Source organism: Camponotus vicinus, unplaced genomic scaffold (assembly GCF_025532165.1).
Source record: "Camponotus vicinus isolate PSW18456_S1 unplaced genomic scaffold, iyCamVici1.0 SCAF_8, whole genome shotgun sequence".
NCBI classification, from domain to species: Eukaryota; Metazoa; Arthropoda; class Insecta; order Hymenoptera; family Formicidae; genus Camponotus; species Camponotus vicinus.
In genome coordinates, this window is record NW_028141980.1 from 10,671,572 (window position 1) to 10,688,700 (window position 17,129).

General features: G+C 38.4%; 1 protein-coding gene across 3 annotated transcripts in view; it reads right to left on the reverse strand.

The window, feature by feature from the left end:
* The window catches only part of Dad (Daughters against dpp), a 64,928-nt gene that overhangs the window by 7,057 nt on the left and 40,742 nt on the right, over positions 1 to 17,129 (reverse strand). For all 3 annotated transcript variants that reach the window (XM_083106960.1, XM_083106961.1, XM_083106962.1), the window contains one exon: positions 418 to 618. In XM_083106960.1, coding sequence (XP_082963086.1) covers positions 418 to 618 — 201 coding nt within the window. The remainder of the gene's footprint in view (positions 1 to 417; positions 619 to 17,129) is intronic.

A 17,129-nucleotide genomic window follows, 5' to 3' on the forward strand; every position in this document is an offset into this window, starting at 1 on the left:
CTATGTCCAGGTAATTTTATAAACAAGTCAATACTATGCGAAACCATTTTTAATTATTTATTGCGCAATTTATTTTTACAATAAAAAAAATATGTTTTTGTTATGAAGATCATATTAACGAATTTATTCTTGCATTTAAATATATATTTCTCTTTACTTATATGTGTGTGCATAATATAATTGAGAACTGAAAAGACACATAATGATATTATTGAATAATTACATTTTAATTAATATTTAATAATTATATTTAAATTAATTGTTATCAAATAATCTTTTTTAATGACTAAATATATAGCCTAGAAAGAGGCATGAGATGAATAAACGATCTTTGAAGCAAAGCAGAAAACAAAGAGTAGCATTCTTTAAAGATAAAATGTAGATTAATAAAAAATTGTAGACACACAAGATCCTTACCGAGGCCGATTTTGCTGCGCGTACGTTGGACCGTGGGCAGTGCATTGTGATTCTCGGTCAGAGTCGCCAGACAGAGGCCGTCGCCGTCGTGGAGCGAGTCGAAGACGTTCACCGTTGACGGCTCCACGGGATACAGACGACCCACTCGACCGCCCAGCTCCCAGTACGCCAGGGTGCACCATTCCCTCTGCCCCGTCTCACCTGTGGACAGCAGATAAGAAAGGAGAAAGATAAACATTACATCATTCTCTTCTTCAGCAGATATATTTACAAATGACATTATCGTTATTCTAGTAAGGGTTGCGCGATATGTTAATCTCGTGTCTGTGCCAATCTTTGTCTACAAAAATTTCTCGTCGTTGGCAAATTAGAAAGCAATTGGCATCCAAGTTGAACGTGATGAATTTTTCTTTCCGAAATAAAAAAAAATATATATATATAAGGATTAGAAGCCGGGGAAGGAAAATGTGGTGCTTCAAAGCTCTCGTTCATCTTAACGAGAGGAGAGAGTTAAAATATTTGACCAGATCGTAATCTTTCTCTAATACGCATCCGGATTTTTATAGTCCTACGTTTTCCTCTTGGTCACATTTATGCCTGTTTCAACGTCGTTTAACTTTAATCTTAGCTTAACTCATTTTTTGTCTCTTTCTAAAGGAACAGTTAAAAAGAGACAAAGAGTGAGTTAAGCTAAGATTAAAGTTAAATGACGTTGGGAGAAACAGGCATTAGTGCAGTGGTACTTCCATTCTACGGTTGGAAGTGCTCGATTTTCCGAAAATTTGTCATCAGATAAAGGACTCCCCGGAGCGAGATCCTTTGTTAACGATAGGGCTTTCTTTCCGGTAGAGGTTTATACGAGAGGAGAGACTGCGGGCGATACTACAAAGGACCGGTTGCCGGCAGAAGTCCCACGCTGTCGCCGGTTACGGCGTCTCCGGTGGCGTCGTCTGGAGACGGCGCCAGATCCTGCGGGCTGGACGAGTCCGGTCGAACGAACATAAAAGGATTCGTGAGAACGGAAAGCATAGGGCGCATAGCAATCGAGTATGGATTGTGTTTCATTTTACACAAATCCGAAATAATGACATAAAACTAATTAATATCGAAAATTGTTATCATAACGTTTTTAATATTTCAAATTTTTGTATTCTTTTAATATTTAATATTAAATTAAATTATTAATTAAAAATAAATTATAATAAATTATAATAAATTATAATATAAAATAAATTATGATAAATTATAATATTTAATATTAAATTAATATTAATATTTAATATTTAATATTAATATTAAATTAATTAATATTTAATATTAATATTATCTTTAATATATTTAATATTATATTTTATATTATACAGATGATATATTGCATTAGATTGCGTGAGATATTGAATTTCACTCTAAAAGAAAGAGAGAAAGAAAAGAAGAGATAGCAAGAAATGGATATGCATAATGTGATTGCATTAATATAACTCGTAACATAGTTTTTATATTTTACATTATAAGAGATGTGTATGAATTCAAGTCTATTTTAAGCCTAAAATGATAAGATGAAATGAAATGATTACGCAAATTTATACTGACATGATATTTTTTGTAACGCGCCAGATGATTATTATAATATTCCAATAATTACGAGTCATTTAAATTTGTATATTGCCAATAATTTAATTTAGAAAATACATAAAAAAGGTAGAATCTTCTTTTTAATAGTTATTATTTAAATACTAAATTAATTATTATTCACGCAACTTAAATACTTGGACGTAAATTAATTCGTATAATTTCGCTCTCTTTCCTTTACGTTTTATTGCGTCACAATGCTTCAATATCGCGAAACGTGTTTTCGAGTCGGCAAGTTTCGCGTCACCTAGTGCACAGCTGTTGAAGACAGCTTCCACGTTCTCGCTACTCGCTCTTGCCGATGATTGGTAAGCCGATTAATGACCGGTCTCGCCGAGCTAATCAAACATTAACTGCGAGAACTCGCTCGGGACGCCAGATCAGAAACTTGGTTGTGCATGAAAACACGAAAAGCACGTTCTTATCTCGACCGCAATAAACGTCGTTCGATTTCGAGTCTCTTCGGACATCGGGGCTTGGCTCGACTCGACTCTCTTTCTCTCTCGATCTTTGCGACTCAATACGTGTTCTGGTGCGTGTGTGGCGTCCACACGAAGACAGAGAAAGAAAGAAAGAGAAAGAGAGAGAGAAAGAGATAGAGCGCAGACGGTGAGACGAGGGACTCGGGAGGGGCCCCTTTTGCTTCCACCACAGATAAAAATAGATATTACGAGTTTACCGCGGCGCCAAGATTGCGGGGTATCGCGACGATTACGTCATCGGTAGTAGCGCGAGTGGTTGGAGCAAGGACGCCTGTCGCGTCGCCCGCCGTCGTCGTCGTCGTCGTCGTCGACCCCGTCGAATTTTCATGTTTATCTGCGATCGTCTGCAGTCTCTTAGCAATTCCTGATGACTGATCACCGCTGCGCCTTTTATTTCGTCCATCGAGTTATTATCGGATCAAAAATCAGACGCGAGATAAATATATACGCCGTGTCTCGCAACAATTATCAAAAATCATGCAGACACTAGAGCGGAAGAGCGTCGTATGTCTCGATGTTGAGACGCTAAAGCAAATAACTAGTGGACAATTTGATTGACAAATTCGATTAAATTTATAGCAAGCTACATTTCGCTCTTCCTCGTTAAAGCAAAGGATCCTCTCGTCACTGTACGTCACTAATGCGCGAAGTGCATCCTGCGATCTCTTATTCGGTCGCGATACAATAAACGCAGTCACTAAATGTGGGCCACGCCATCGCGAGGCGGCGAGCAGCGCGTGCGACGCATGTGCTTGGAAAATTGGAAGCAGACTGAAAGCCCTGTAATAAAGCAATTCTGTCGGTTCTCTGAAGATCGCGATAAAGAAGCAATTATGAAATTGACTGCAGCTTGCCGCGTCTCTTAAGTGTCCTCGTTTTCTCAGCGTCGAGAGAGAGAGAAGGAGAGGCGTATCATTTCGTCTGGCTGTCTCTTAGAGACGTGTATCCGCGGTCTTTTATTTTCATAACCGCTCTCGTTTCCAAGGATCTCAGTCCGCTTGAGAAAAACCTCTCAATGAATCGGTGCCGGCGAAAATTACCCGCTGCCAGACTAATTCTTCCAACTGTGTAAAAGGTCGATTCTACGAAGACGGAGAGAGAGAAGCACGAAATGCTTTTACGAGATAATCTAATGATACGTATTTAACGTGTTAATGTGCCAGCGTGTTAATCTGAGAATTGAAATACGACTCGATTCTCATTTTGAGAGAATCTCATTCCAATTACTCGAAAAAATCATCTGCAGAAATAATTTTCTGGGTACGAAAAATTAACCGAGGTAGATAAATGATTAGCAAATAGCGCGATATCGCGTATGTTTTGCTCTTAATCAATCTAAATAACAGAGATAAAATTTATATCTGAACCGTTGGTGAAATTTAGAAAGATAGTCTTTCTGCGGCGTCTACCCATGTTGACATTAATCACACTCGTTATAAAGTTTGACCATGATAAACAAAAAAATCTCACGAATCATCCTCATATTTGCCCAACGCAGTGATTAATATCTGGCAATGGGACCTAAATTTCCCAGAATATTTGCTGCTACAAATTCTACATGTTACAAATAATGCAAAAAATGGCGATAAATTTTTAATCGTTCCAACATCCCCTTGAAAAATATAAATTTTTAATATTTGGCAAAATATAATTCCGGCAGGTCGTGCACGAGTTTACGAGGGCATGTGTTATGAAATAATAAAGCAATAAAATAAGTATCTCGAGAAGGATTCGCGCGTGAGCGAATCTAATGGTTAAAACGCGGAGTCGGCCGCAGATATTTATCGTTTGCAGCGTACGCAGATCTCGAGTGTCGACCTTCCCAGTCGCATACCAATCGCAGAACGCAGAGCGATACGGCAAGGTGTTTGCACGGGAGCGTGTGTAAACACGGATGAGAGAAAAATAACGCGTCGTCCCGAGACACGCGACAGCCCCGGCTAAAGTATCTGGAGTCTCTCTCTCTCGTTTGGAATGCGATACCATCGCAATCGTCCCGCATCTCCGAAACGAAACGCATACATCTCGTGAGAGATGCGACACGCTTCAATCGTGATCAATCGATATAAAGTCGGCCAGAAGGAAATACACGAAATTGCTCGAGAAAAGCAGAAGTCGATCTATCGATCACTTGGGAAAAGACCAATTTTTGCGCGAGAATTTCTCTTGCAACTAGTCGATTATTAAAAATATCACGGGAGATAAATGTCAAAGAGATGCTAGAAGACGTGGGGAAAATTTGCGAATCCTTGAAACGCGCGGAGCGATTCGCGAATTTTCAGAGGGACGAGGTGAAGAACGGCGGATGATAAATTTCGGCGAGCGAGAGGAGAGAGATACACGAAAGAGATGCGCGGTGCCATCGTCGCGGCACTTGGCCCAAAAGCGAATTCCAGAGAAATTGGATGCAATTACTTATCGACGCGCTGCGCAGCGATCTGCGAAGAGTAACGTTGGCGAAGAACGGCCGGGAGTGTTGTTTTGATCGGCTCAATATTTTACGTTCGTAAATTAATTCGGCGCGATTTATATCTCTGCGCGTTTCTCACGCGAATTCAATTCGTGTCGCTCAAGGGCCGCTCTCTCGATCAACATATCATTGAATTTAGTATAAACATCATGGAGCGTGTAGAATTAATACATTTCCGCTAAAAATATTCCCCAAAAAAATTATTATCAAGCTAATAAAATATAATTCAATGCAATTAAAATGTGATTTTTTAAAATCTGTTTCTATAAATTTTGATAAAAATCGAATACTTGAGAATGAAATATTGTTTCACGTGAGATTAAGAGACGACGGAAGAAGTACATTTGGCGTTGATCTTTGGCGAGAGAGTTAATATCGACATTCCATCTCCGCGACCAGGAATAATAAAATTCGCATTTATAGCGCACACTTGTATCGCTCCGATCGATAAGGAAAGCAAATTGTGAACAGTGCTTTAAGCGGTTCGGTCGCGAGCAGCCGTGGCGATGCAAAGCCACCCGAGTGCCAATGTATTTTCCCAGTTGGGTCAAACACCTTGAAACTTAGATAAGGTTCCCAACCTTGGCATGGCCGAGCCAACTAACTGCGTAACGTGGGTGCCCATTGCAGGATCATACTGTTCCGCGTACGTACGGTGGCATTAACGAGCTTGCACGTAAAAGATAAGCCGCATGCATTGACATAAAGTAGTAGAAAAAATTATGTAAAGAGAGATTTACATCTTTCATTCATTTCCATGAAAAATATAATAGCGTACACTTTGATTCTTTTATATTAAAGATGATAAATCATGCAATCATATGTGATAATATAATATAAATATATATATCCTTTTATTAAATTTCATAGGGGTATAATATATGATATACATATATATATATATATATATATATATATATATATATGTTCTTTTATTAGTTATTAAATTTTTCCATCATTTTTTCAATTTGATTTCGTAACAATATATATCAGGGTGTACTCAAATCTTGAAAATAAATTCCCTGAGAATTCCATGATTTTCCAGGTATTTTTGTTTAAAATTAAAATATTCATATAAATAATTTTAAAATAAGTTATTTATACGTAAACTTTTAACATAAATTAAAAAAAAAAACAAAAACAAAAATATTTTAATATATTTTAATAAAATTTGGACAACACAACAATTTATCAAATATATATATAAATCTATTTTTTTAATACTTGAATCTGTTGTTCAAGAGCATTCGCCTCTTTTTGAGCATTCTCTAAAATTCTTATACGTTTCTTTTCTAATTCTTTCACCTCTAAAGTGTTCTTCCTTTTTTTAAGTGCTCTACAATAGACGCTTGCTATCGATGTCATTCAAGATATTCTACATAGAACGAATGTTTACAATTACAATATAAAAAAATTATCAAAAAAGTAGTTTTTAAAAAATTCCCCGAGTCTTAATAAAATAAAATTCCACAAGAATTCCCTGATTTTCTAGGTTAAAACAAAAATCCCTGAGACTTCCAGGATTTTCCCGGTAGTATACACCCTGTATACGCATAAAAACCTTTAAAAGCGAGTTTCCCTTGCTTCTCGTTCATCTTCCTCGACTTCGTAGTCATTTATCCTCCGTTTATTCCGTATAAATCCTTGATTACTTGACCCCGATTCCGAAGGCAATCTCTTCTCTATTCTACTTATTCCAAAAAGAAGGAAAGAATTTCGCGATCCGTTCGTCCGCGAGCGCGCGTGAGATCACGCTGGTTAGGTAGGCAGCCAGGCAGGCGCACCGCATCGGGGTCGACGGCTGTACGGTAAAGGTAGTAAAGGTAGTGGCCGTGTCGCGTATATATATCGGCGCTCGGAGAGAGACGTGACCCTTGTCCTTCAAACGGCCTTTCTACGACCGCGCGCGCGCGCGCGAGCGCGAGTGGCTTTGTATAGGTGTGCGCGTTGCATACCTAACGACACGCGCTCTCGTAAGAAAGCCGGCCACCGACGACGGCTCCATTTGCGATCGCGTCCCTCGCGCGTGTACGTTAAACGCGCACAACGTCGATCGTATGTACGTACGAGCGCAACGACCGCGCTCCAGCTGTACAACCCACAATTCTCCGCTACCAGGGACGTATTTGCCAAATTCCTCACCTCCGAACCGCAACCGCAAAGATCTCATTCCTCGCAAAACACGGCTCGAGTTTGCTCATTTGCGACTCGTCAGATATGTGTACCTTGCGCGTCGAAAGCGGTTCTCGATACTCGCAAATATTATTCTGCCATTTTCACTTAGTGGCGTTATTTTACAATTTTCTTGGAGATTGGAATCTTAAACAATTTTTCAAAACGATGCTATAAAGTTTCATAGAATGCCATTCATTATTATGACATTCCATCAATTTATTTTATATACTTAAGTAAATAAAAAAATAGATTTTTATTTATAATAAAAATTAAATATTAAATATTAAATATTAAAAGACATCGTAATATTAAATTAAATATTAAAAAACATAATAATATAATATATGATCCACACAGAAGAAAAGGACATTCTTATTTTGAATAACATGGAAATCTTGAAATGAGATTATATCACGTTAATTAAAGAAAAATATAATTGCTTGAATAATTGCTTACTCGAATGAAGTCATTTTATATAATTCAATCGAGAAAAATATATTCTTATGATTTAAGAATTAATTTTCTTGAATGGAAAAAGAAACAATGTTAGATAGAAAATAACATTTTAAATCAAAGATTATAATTTTCTTAAAGTAGAATTAAATAATTATATATTCTTGAAGTGACAATTACAATATTGAAATAAGACTATAATATTGTTGAAATCTCAAATTATTAAATTCTAAGAAGATTATAAATTGTTGCGTATATACGAATCAATGAAAGCATTAGTTTAAGTATACAAGTTTTGATTTGACGCTTATTTTTTTTCTGTGCAACATTATAATAAATAATAATTTTAATATTCATAAATAATAATTCCATTCACTTGACTGGACTAAACTTTAACGACCGTCTTAATCTGCCATCTTAATCTGCCGACAGCAGTCAATATTATTCATGTCACAACGTCTATGCAACATTTAGCACACTCATCTATTAATGACGCGAATTAAGAAGCGATTTCGATCTGGCTTTGCATCGAATTAATCTGCGTCAAGAGAAGGCGCAATATGCTTTTTCTCTCGCGCGTAATGGACGGGAGACTCCTCTATTTCTGCCTCGTAGTAATGCAATTTTTGCTAAGAATAGTTTCCGTGTCACATATTACATTACGGTGTGAAATAAATTATTGCGTATAATTTCGAGGAATATTTCTGTACATATGTACGGATATACGCGAGACGCGGTTACTTCATATATTTTATTATAAATGTGCATGTACACATTACGTATGTGTATACATGTATATATAATTTGATAGACGAGAAACTGAGATAGAAATTACAAGTTTAGCCGAGCGGTGTTTGCCCGCGATAAGATGCGCAACATGCCAGTGGCGCTTATATTATTTAGAGTTCGCCGATAGGAATTTCGATATATCAAAGTCTACAGAAAATGTTGCCAGAACGCATTTTTGTATCCTCAATCCCGCACCGATGCCATAATCTCTCTCTCTCGCTAGATTACGGGAAAATTTCGAGAGGATAAGTACTGACAGTAAAAACATTTACTTTACCTTAGCAAATACTTATTCGTAAATTATAAATAAATTTTATCATATCTAGAAAGAGAATCTCACGAAAAATCGTCCCAACTCACGAATTCTTGAGAAAATATCCCGTCAAATTGAGAATCCTGAGAGAATAAACACTGATAGCACGAAAAATATCTTTATCTCTTTTGGCTCGATACACATTTATTTGTAAATTGCAAATAAATTATGTCTGGCTAGAGAGAGACGTCTACAAAAATCTCCTCAAATTTTTTTATCGCAAAATAAACCATCGAATTTCGGAAAAATACAGACATTTTATTTTATTATTTTAGCTTCATATTATTCTCTTCAATATTAAATATTGAATTTGGCATCGTAAAGTTCTTCCTTATTTTTTAGAAGTTATGTACAAACGATTTAAGTCCTCGCGATAATGTTCCATCGTCCAAATATCACGACCCGCAAATATTTGCATAACCAGTGGCGCTAAACTAAATGTGTCTTAAAATACATTTACTAGAAATCAGCGATATGCGAATTATCGCGTGAAGGCAGACAGCTGTTTCTGCGATTTGTTGCGACAAAAATCTGGCATGAGAATATACGCGTTGAGTGATTAAAAGATAATAACAAATATCGAGCAACGCTCCTTCTCGAACTTAATAAATCGATCGTCATAAATGTCGGCTGGATGCAGGTGCGCACAAGGAATCATTTTCAATCTCGTGACCTCGTGTAATCGGAACCGGGAAGAAACTAGACGACGATTGCGGAATAAGATGGTCAGAAATTACCGGCTTACCTTGAGAAAGAGAGAGAGAGACGCGCGATTTCAGATCAATGAAAAAAAATGCGTATATCCGTGGATTCGTACTACTTTTGCAATTTTTTCCAATTTCTCTGCAAATCTTGGCGTTACTTTTCTTACCACGAGCGACGTGTCAGGTTGCATTAGATAAACACATTACATAATCGATATTGATTGCGTCAAGTATCTCGCAAAAGTGCCGAGAGGCCATTCATCGAAATTTATCACGCGACCTTGCGATTATAATCGCGATATAAATTTATATCACGCGCTTCACCCCGAATTTCTCTGAAAATCATCAACAATTCACGCGTTCTAATCGATTAGCGAGATTAGAGATCAGGCGACCGCGCAGTTTATCATCGTAGGCATATCTAGCGCTGAATTCATTTTTCTCATTTACACAGGTATTGTTCTAAAGTGTATCAAGTGTTTTGCAACACTGCGATAAAAATTAAAAATAGAAGAAATAATTTTTAATTATGTTACAATTTTCCAAAAATAATACAACAGTGGGAGACTTGGAATTTGACTTAATTTCGTCCTCTTTTCCTATTTTTCTGTCCCGATTCTATTTTCGCAGGACAGAGTAGATGGCTGACGAGTTCACTCGCGCAAATCAATCGAATAAAGTTCAGATAAAAAGACTCGATAAAAAGGAAATCACGTAAGGACACAGGTATACGCGGCGAAAAGCTGTCCATGTCAATCGAGGTGACGCGACGATATCGGGGGCTACGCGCGTCAGAGAGGCGACAGATGACCGCGTCAGCGAGTCGCCAAGTCGAGGACAGACGCCTTTTAAACGAGACTAGCGGGAAGGAAGGATCGCGCCCGTCGCGCCGGCGAGGCGCACCGGCTGACTTTCACGTGGGATTCTATTCAGGAGTCGATCCTTCGAGAGGGAAAAAAAACAAGGAGGAAGAAAAAAATCTTACGCGCGCAGCCAAAGACGACGACAACAAAGCCATAAACCGTTCGCTTCCTGCGTCGCGCCGCTCGTCCGGTTCTGAATGCATTACGTCGACATCGCCGAGTTTCACTCGCACACGCAAACTCTTGACACGCGTGGCATAAATATCGGACGGAATAATATCGCGCCACGCATTCCGAGAAAACAAATATCCCGCGGTCTCTTTGATGAGACACTTTCAATCGTACAAATACGCGAAAAGAAAAAGATAATTGTATTATAACGATTATTTTCACGCGCACACATGTGCGAGCGATGTGTAATGATGTAAGAATAAATATATAAATGACGAGCGCGATTGGACGGATTTACGTCGTTAGGAATAATTTAACGGCGCGTCTATAAAAAATAGATCATCGAAGGCGATGCATTTATTAAGACTTTGATGGCGTCGGAATGTCGCCGCGGCACGCATCGCTGAATAGGCAAGATAGATCCAACGGATAAGGCTCGCATTTAAGAATCGCATCTTTCCCGAGAACGCCCACTGCAGGTTTGCAAAATTGCTCCGTGTACAGGGTGTCTCGCTTCAAACGCATTAAACCTCGAGGCTTTTTAAGAGGTTATGCCTAGTCAGCAGACCGAAAAAAGTATGATGTTTGGGAATTTTTTTTCACAAATAAATTTTTATTCAAAAGTACAAATATTAAGGATGTTATTATATTTTTTTTTAAATAAAATATTAAAAAATGTAAAAGTTATAACTATTCTCCCGGATATTGTTTTTTTAAAAAGCGCTCCGCGGTGAGCAGTGCTATTCAAAGCTAATTATCTGATATCAAAAATTCGATAAACTGTAGTTGATGTATGAAATTGTCTAGTAGATAAACGAAGGATTAATCGAAAAATTGTTTTGGCAGCCATTTGACACTAAGATATTCTTTTTCGACTTAAAAATTGCTCGTTTTTTATTAAGTAAAAAAGAAGTATTCATTAAAAAACAAAATCCTTCGTTCAACTACTAGGTTTTTATAGTAGAAGAAGCCTGTAAAATTTCAAGCAAATTGATGTAACGGTTAGGTTGAAATATCTTGCTTACCGACTTTAAAAAACTGATTTCGAGAAAAACGCCTTTAAGATTTGTGTCAAGTTTACGTTTAAATAAAATGCAGATTTTTTAAATTTACACAGAATCATCTATTCCGGGCCCATATAATTTTAGTTTATTTAAATCTTCATATATTGACTTGATAGCCCTCAAAACATCAAAGCTGAAGCTTTATAGTCGTGTTTAAACAAAATTATACATTTTGGCGCTTCATGAAACATACACTTATAACTCCGTCAATTTGCATCCGATTAATTTGAAATTTTTAGGAAATATTTTCAATATGATATACTTCAAGGAAATGTAAAAACATAAAAATCGTTTTTTTTTTATTTTTATGACTAGACATAACTCCTTAACGAAAACAAAGTCAAATTTCAAGTCGATTAAATCATTAGTCACATATTTTCGTCGAAGGAGAATCGATGATCGAATCCGTCGAGAATCCGGCGAATTAAGAATTTAATGAGATAAGAGCGGGACACTCCGTATGCATTCGCGAAATGCGTGCGCCCCCACGTTTACGTGCGTGCGTAGCGCATAGCAAGTGAAGATATAAAGTCGTCGGGTGTTTGCTTAAGTGCGTGTCATATTAGAAAACGGTACAGCGAGAATATTATTGGCGCCTGCCTGGCAGGGGAATGCGGTGGCGCGTGTTGCATACGGAATCTGAATAAAACGAGAGACATTACGCATACATATCGGATACATATGCACATACGTTCCCTCGGAGGCTCACGGTAAATAAGTGGTAGTCGGGTTTAACGAATCCCGAGTATCCGAGCTACCCAAACGTCTGGTTGTTTAATCGCGCCATTAGGCATACCGCGAAAATCACGTGGATATAATTACACCCACCCCGCCCCCTGGAAAAAAATTTCACTCAACTCGGGACACATACCGGGCATTGTGAAACAAGTAGGCGGGCGCGCCGTGAATAGTATCGCAATAAAATCGTTCAATTTATTTCGGTTCTCCTGCGAGAGGAGAGTGTCGGCCGAAGCTAAAAAAAGACTCCTCACCTCTATTACGCGTGCATGGCAGAGGCGGCAATGCTCGATCAAAAGGACACTTGGCAGCGCTTATATTTTCGTTGGCCCTTATCGACATCGCCCAGCAGCCGCCTTCCCGATGCACCACGTTGAACTTTAATAGACGCGATTTCGGAGAGTCGGCTTTACTACAGTGTTCATTCTTTCAGCAGTGTTTGTGCCTCTCAAACGATATATATATATATATATATATATATATATATATATATATATATATATAATATAAAAATATCTTTTACGTAGAGACGTATCCAAAAAATTGAGAACAATAATATTTTATACAATTTAATAATAAATATTGCGCGGATAAGGTCGCATAAAATTGAATTTCAATAGATCACTAGCTATAAAAAGGAAAAAAAAGATACATTTAGGTTCCAGCTGTGAGACGTAAAAAGTGCTCGACCGTAAAAAGAATCGGAACGTGGGAAGAAAGCAGCAAAAAGTGCGCGAAAAGTAGCAGAAGAATTCATTAGCAACGACATACTCGTAAAAAAAAAAAAAAAAAACCGTATGTGCTCCGAGATCGTCATCGTCAACGACTCTCTTAAAGACTCTGAGATCGCTGCTCTCTTAAGAACGCGTCTATAACGTAGAACACACGTGTACGCCTCCCCCTCTCCCCCCCCCCCCCCCTAGAACGATGAGAAAGAGCGAGAAGGGGAGGCGGAGATAGGGACGAAGGGCCTCCTAGACGAGCCTAAAAAAGGCTGACAGCAGCCAGGAATCCGACGACCGTCATCGTCGTCATCGCGGAGCGATTGTCCCCTCGTATTGTCCGCAAACAATGCGCTCGTAAGGAGATACGCATAGAGCGTCGCAATACGAGTGCACGCGCGCGCGCACAGATTGCACGTACACGCACGTGTGGGTGTGCGTGCGCGAGACGTACACAGGGAGATACGTGTTGACGCTTTGTAATGGCAGAATAAAAGATGGCCCGACGCCAGTGAAGGCGCCACATACCAGGCGCCGCCTAACCACTCTTTACCTCTATCCTTCTCTTTACCTCGGTCCATTCTCGGTCGTGTATCTCTCTCTCTCTTTCTCGACCGATCTCTCGCAGTGCATTACGTCCCTCTCCCGCGACAGCTGACTCTCCCCCCTCTATCTCTTCATCTCACTCCGCTCTCTGCTTTCATCTCCACGCGATAGTCTGCTCGTTCTACTCTCCTCCTCGATAAATACGCACCTTTTCTCTCTCGCTCCCCCTGTCCTCCCTCGAGGCACAGTTTGCTGTCCCTCTCGCGCTTATCCCTCGCTTACCCCTCCCGTCAATCCGTAGCCTCTGTCCCTTTCTGTCTCTCTCTCTCTCTTTCTCTGACCAATTCTTTGACCCTACACAAACAGGCCGCGCGTGCATGCACGGTGGAATGTGTGGGGGCTCGTACGAGCTGCGCGTCGGTGTGCGTGAGTGCGTGCGTGCTTACACACATACGTGTGTATGTGCGCACGTATATGGTGCATCTGTTTTTCGCAGATTTCGCCGAACATTATACCCACGGCGGGCACTCGTTCCTTCTCTCTCTCCTCCCCGTCTCTCTTCCCTTCCTTATCTCTCGCTCTCGCACGCTCGTTCGAGAGATACGCACATTGAAACCGCGTTCGATAATTTTGCAAGAGCGCTCTGCCGCACAGTGGCGTCGGCAGCTCGACGAACTTGAGGAATTTCTCTGGAGTTTGAGAAAATTTCGAGCGGAAAGATCGATATCGCGATTCTTCATCGGGATTCGACAGCGGAATTTGACATCGTCGCCAAATCTTTCCTATAAGATCGGCAAGATTGCTGCACCGATGAGTCAATTCAAATTACAACGAGCTTTACGCGAGATACATCGAATCGACTTTATCAGCGGCGGCGGGTTAACACTGCCTTTTTTTCCTCTCTGATAAGTCTTATCGGAACCAGGAACTCACAGATTCTTTCTCGGAAAATTCATAAAATTAAATCACTAGCGTAATCGTTTGTCCACGCTCGAAATTTCGATATCACTGGTCTTTTTCTATTTTACAAAAAAAAAAAAGATACGATATGTGTCGTATAATCTCATAGATAAATCAGGCGCGCCCCTTGGGCGGAAACGGAATGTCGAGTCGTAACGACTTTCGAGACGGCGAAAGTACGCGTCGTAAGTTACTTACACGCGTCGGAAGAAGCGCGCACGTGTCCCGTGATTGATTTAGCGTCGATTGATTCGGCTCGAAACGAGCTCTTTAGTCGTGTTTTCCGCGTGAGGAGATTGCCAAACACCTAGAGGATGTTTCATGATGTTTCGGTGACTCTCTATACAAAGTTATAATTTTTTAAAAAAATATGCATACAGAAGGTAGACAAAATAATGCAAACATCTGAAAGATATACTATATTTGTTTATTAATAAGGTGTGCCACCATTTGCCTTTGATGTAGCTTCAAATTTCCTTGGAATAGAAGCATACAATTTTTGAATAGTCCCCAGTGGAATATTGTCTCATTCTTTTATCAAAACATCTGTCAATTGCTTGAAGGATGTTGGAGGAAGGAATGTGCTTTTCATTCTTTTTTCCAAAACTGTCCATAGTTCGATGATATTTAAATTATTATTTAATTATTATATAGTAATTGTGCTAATTATTATTAATAATTATTAGTTATTATGCTGGAGAAGATAAAATTTATTTATTATATTAAAATTAAATATTAAAATTTAAAATTATAATAAATTAAAATTTATTTTGATGTTTAAATCAAGATCGAACTTTTCTAGCTGTGTGTATGGGTGCGTTACACATCTTGAAAAATGGCATTATTTAATAGAAGAATAGGACAATATTCTGCTGGAGACTATTCAAAAATTGTATGATTCTATTCCAAGAGAATTGAAGCTATATTAAAGGCAAATGGTGGCCCAATATCTTATTAATAAACAAATATAGTATTTATTTTTCAGAGGTTCACATTATTTTGTCTACTTTTTGTATACATAAATAATATATCAAAGATATATGCTGTTAAAAATTAATTTAATAATAGTAATAATTGTAAAGTGTCATTCGGAGCATATTTTTGTTAAAAAAAAATTGTATCTAAAGTTTGCAGAAATCATTTGGTGTGAAAAATATTTTTATAAATCTTTCTATAGAAAGAGATAGTTCTAATTTCCTCAAGAAATATATAAATGTATTAAGAAAATATGCTGTTAAAAATTAATACAATTATAATAGTAAAAATGTCATCCCGCGCACATCTTTGTCAAAGAAAAATATGCGAATTTAACAAGTCATTTAGTGAAAAATACCTTTATAAATCTTAAACTTCTCGCTTTATAATATTAACACATAACTTTAGTTTCTCTAGACTTTGCATTGCGAATTTTTTTATTAGATTGCGATGCTTGGAATCTCTCGCGGATTCGAAACGAAGCAAGACGATCTGTCGATTTCGATCGATGGACGTCCGTAGTCGTAGGATGTCGTTGCACCAACGGAATTCCTGCAAACGACCTTCATATTTTTTTTCATTCCATGCGTATTCGCGTGCGACACGCGTATCGCATGATGCATGGTATGCGCGTCGTAATCGAGTCGTATCGCTCCGATCGACGACAAAAGGGGTTTGTGTTCGCGTCGAAAGAACCATGTTGCATAGCCAATTTCTCCTACAACTTTTCATTCCAGTAGCAATGGCCTTTCAAACTTGCGAACCTTTAGCAATTTTCATTTTTGTGCATATTAGAAACATTTTTTTTTTTCGTTTGATAAAAAAATATATCCTCTTGTGCAATTTTATCTAGAAATTCGTTGGGTATTATAAAGTAAGCACTATAATTATTACCAGTGCTGTAGTCATCTCTAAATAAATTCTGTTTGAATTTCCGATCGTTCCTTCGCAGCGTTTTAATTTTCGCGGACTTTGACGTTTCGCTTTGGGCACATAACACGTGCGAAATACGTGTGTAACCGATTATTGGCGTAAAAACAACTTTGCTGAATCTGCGAAGTCGTGCGAAATGTCGAATGACACAGATAATCATCGTAAAATAATCATTCGTTTATCGAATCACGTTCATCCGAGTCATGAATTAATATCGGCGATCTAAGAGGGAAATTTGCTATCTGCGTAATAAAATAATACAAAAATTGCACGTTAAAAATCGTCGAGACGCATTAAACGCGCGCGATAAATTCCGCGAACATCGTGGCCTCTCTGGCAGAGAGAACTTTTATCTCCTATTCATTTATTAATAGTTACAAAACAAGTCGCGAGGCCGCGATCCTTTAATCCTTTCGGCGCTAAACAACGAGGCGTAACTTATGGCGACGGTAGCAGCGCGCGTAGGTCCTTGCGCGAGCAAACGCCTTTCTATCGATCGACATGTTCGATACCGATAATCTTGTAACACATGTAACTTCTTGCGATATGCGATAAAACGCTAATATTTCAGTATTTCATTTTTCGGGCTGCAACAATTTCAGAAAATTAATCACTAGACGAATTGACTTTCACATTTATATCGTTTTTAGATCGAATGACAGCTTTATTCCGCAACGTTTGACAAACCGATATATCATTTTCCGAGTATAATTATATAAAGAAGA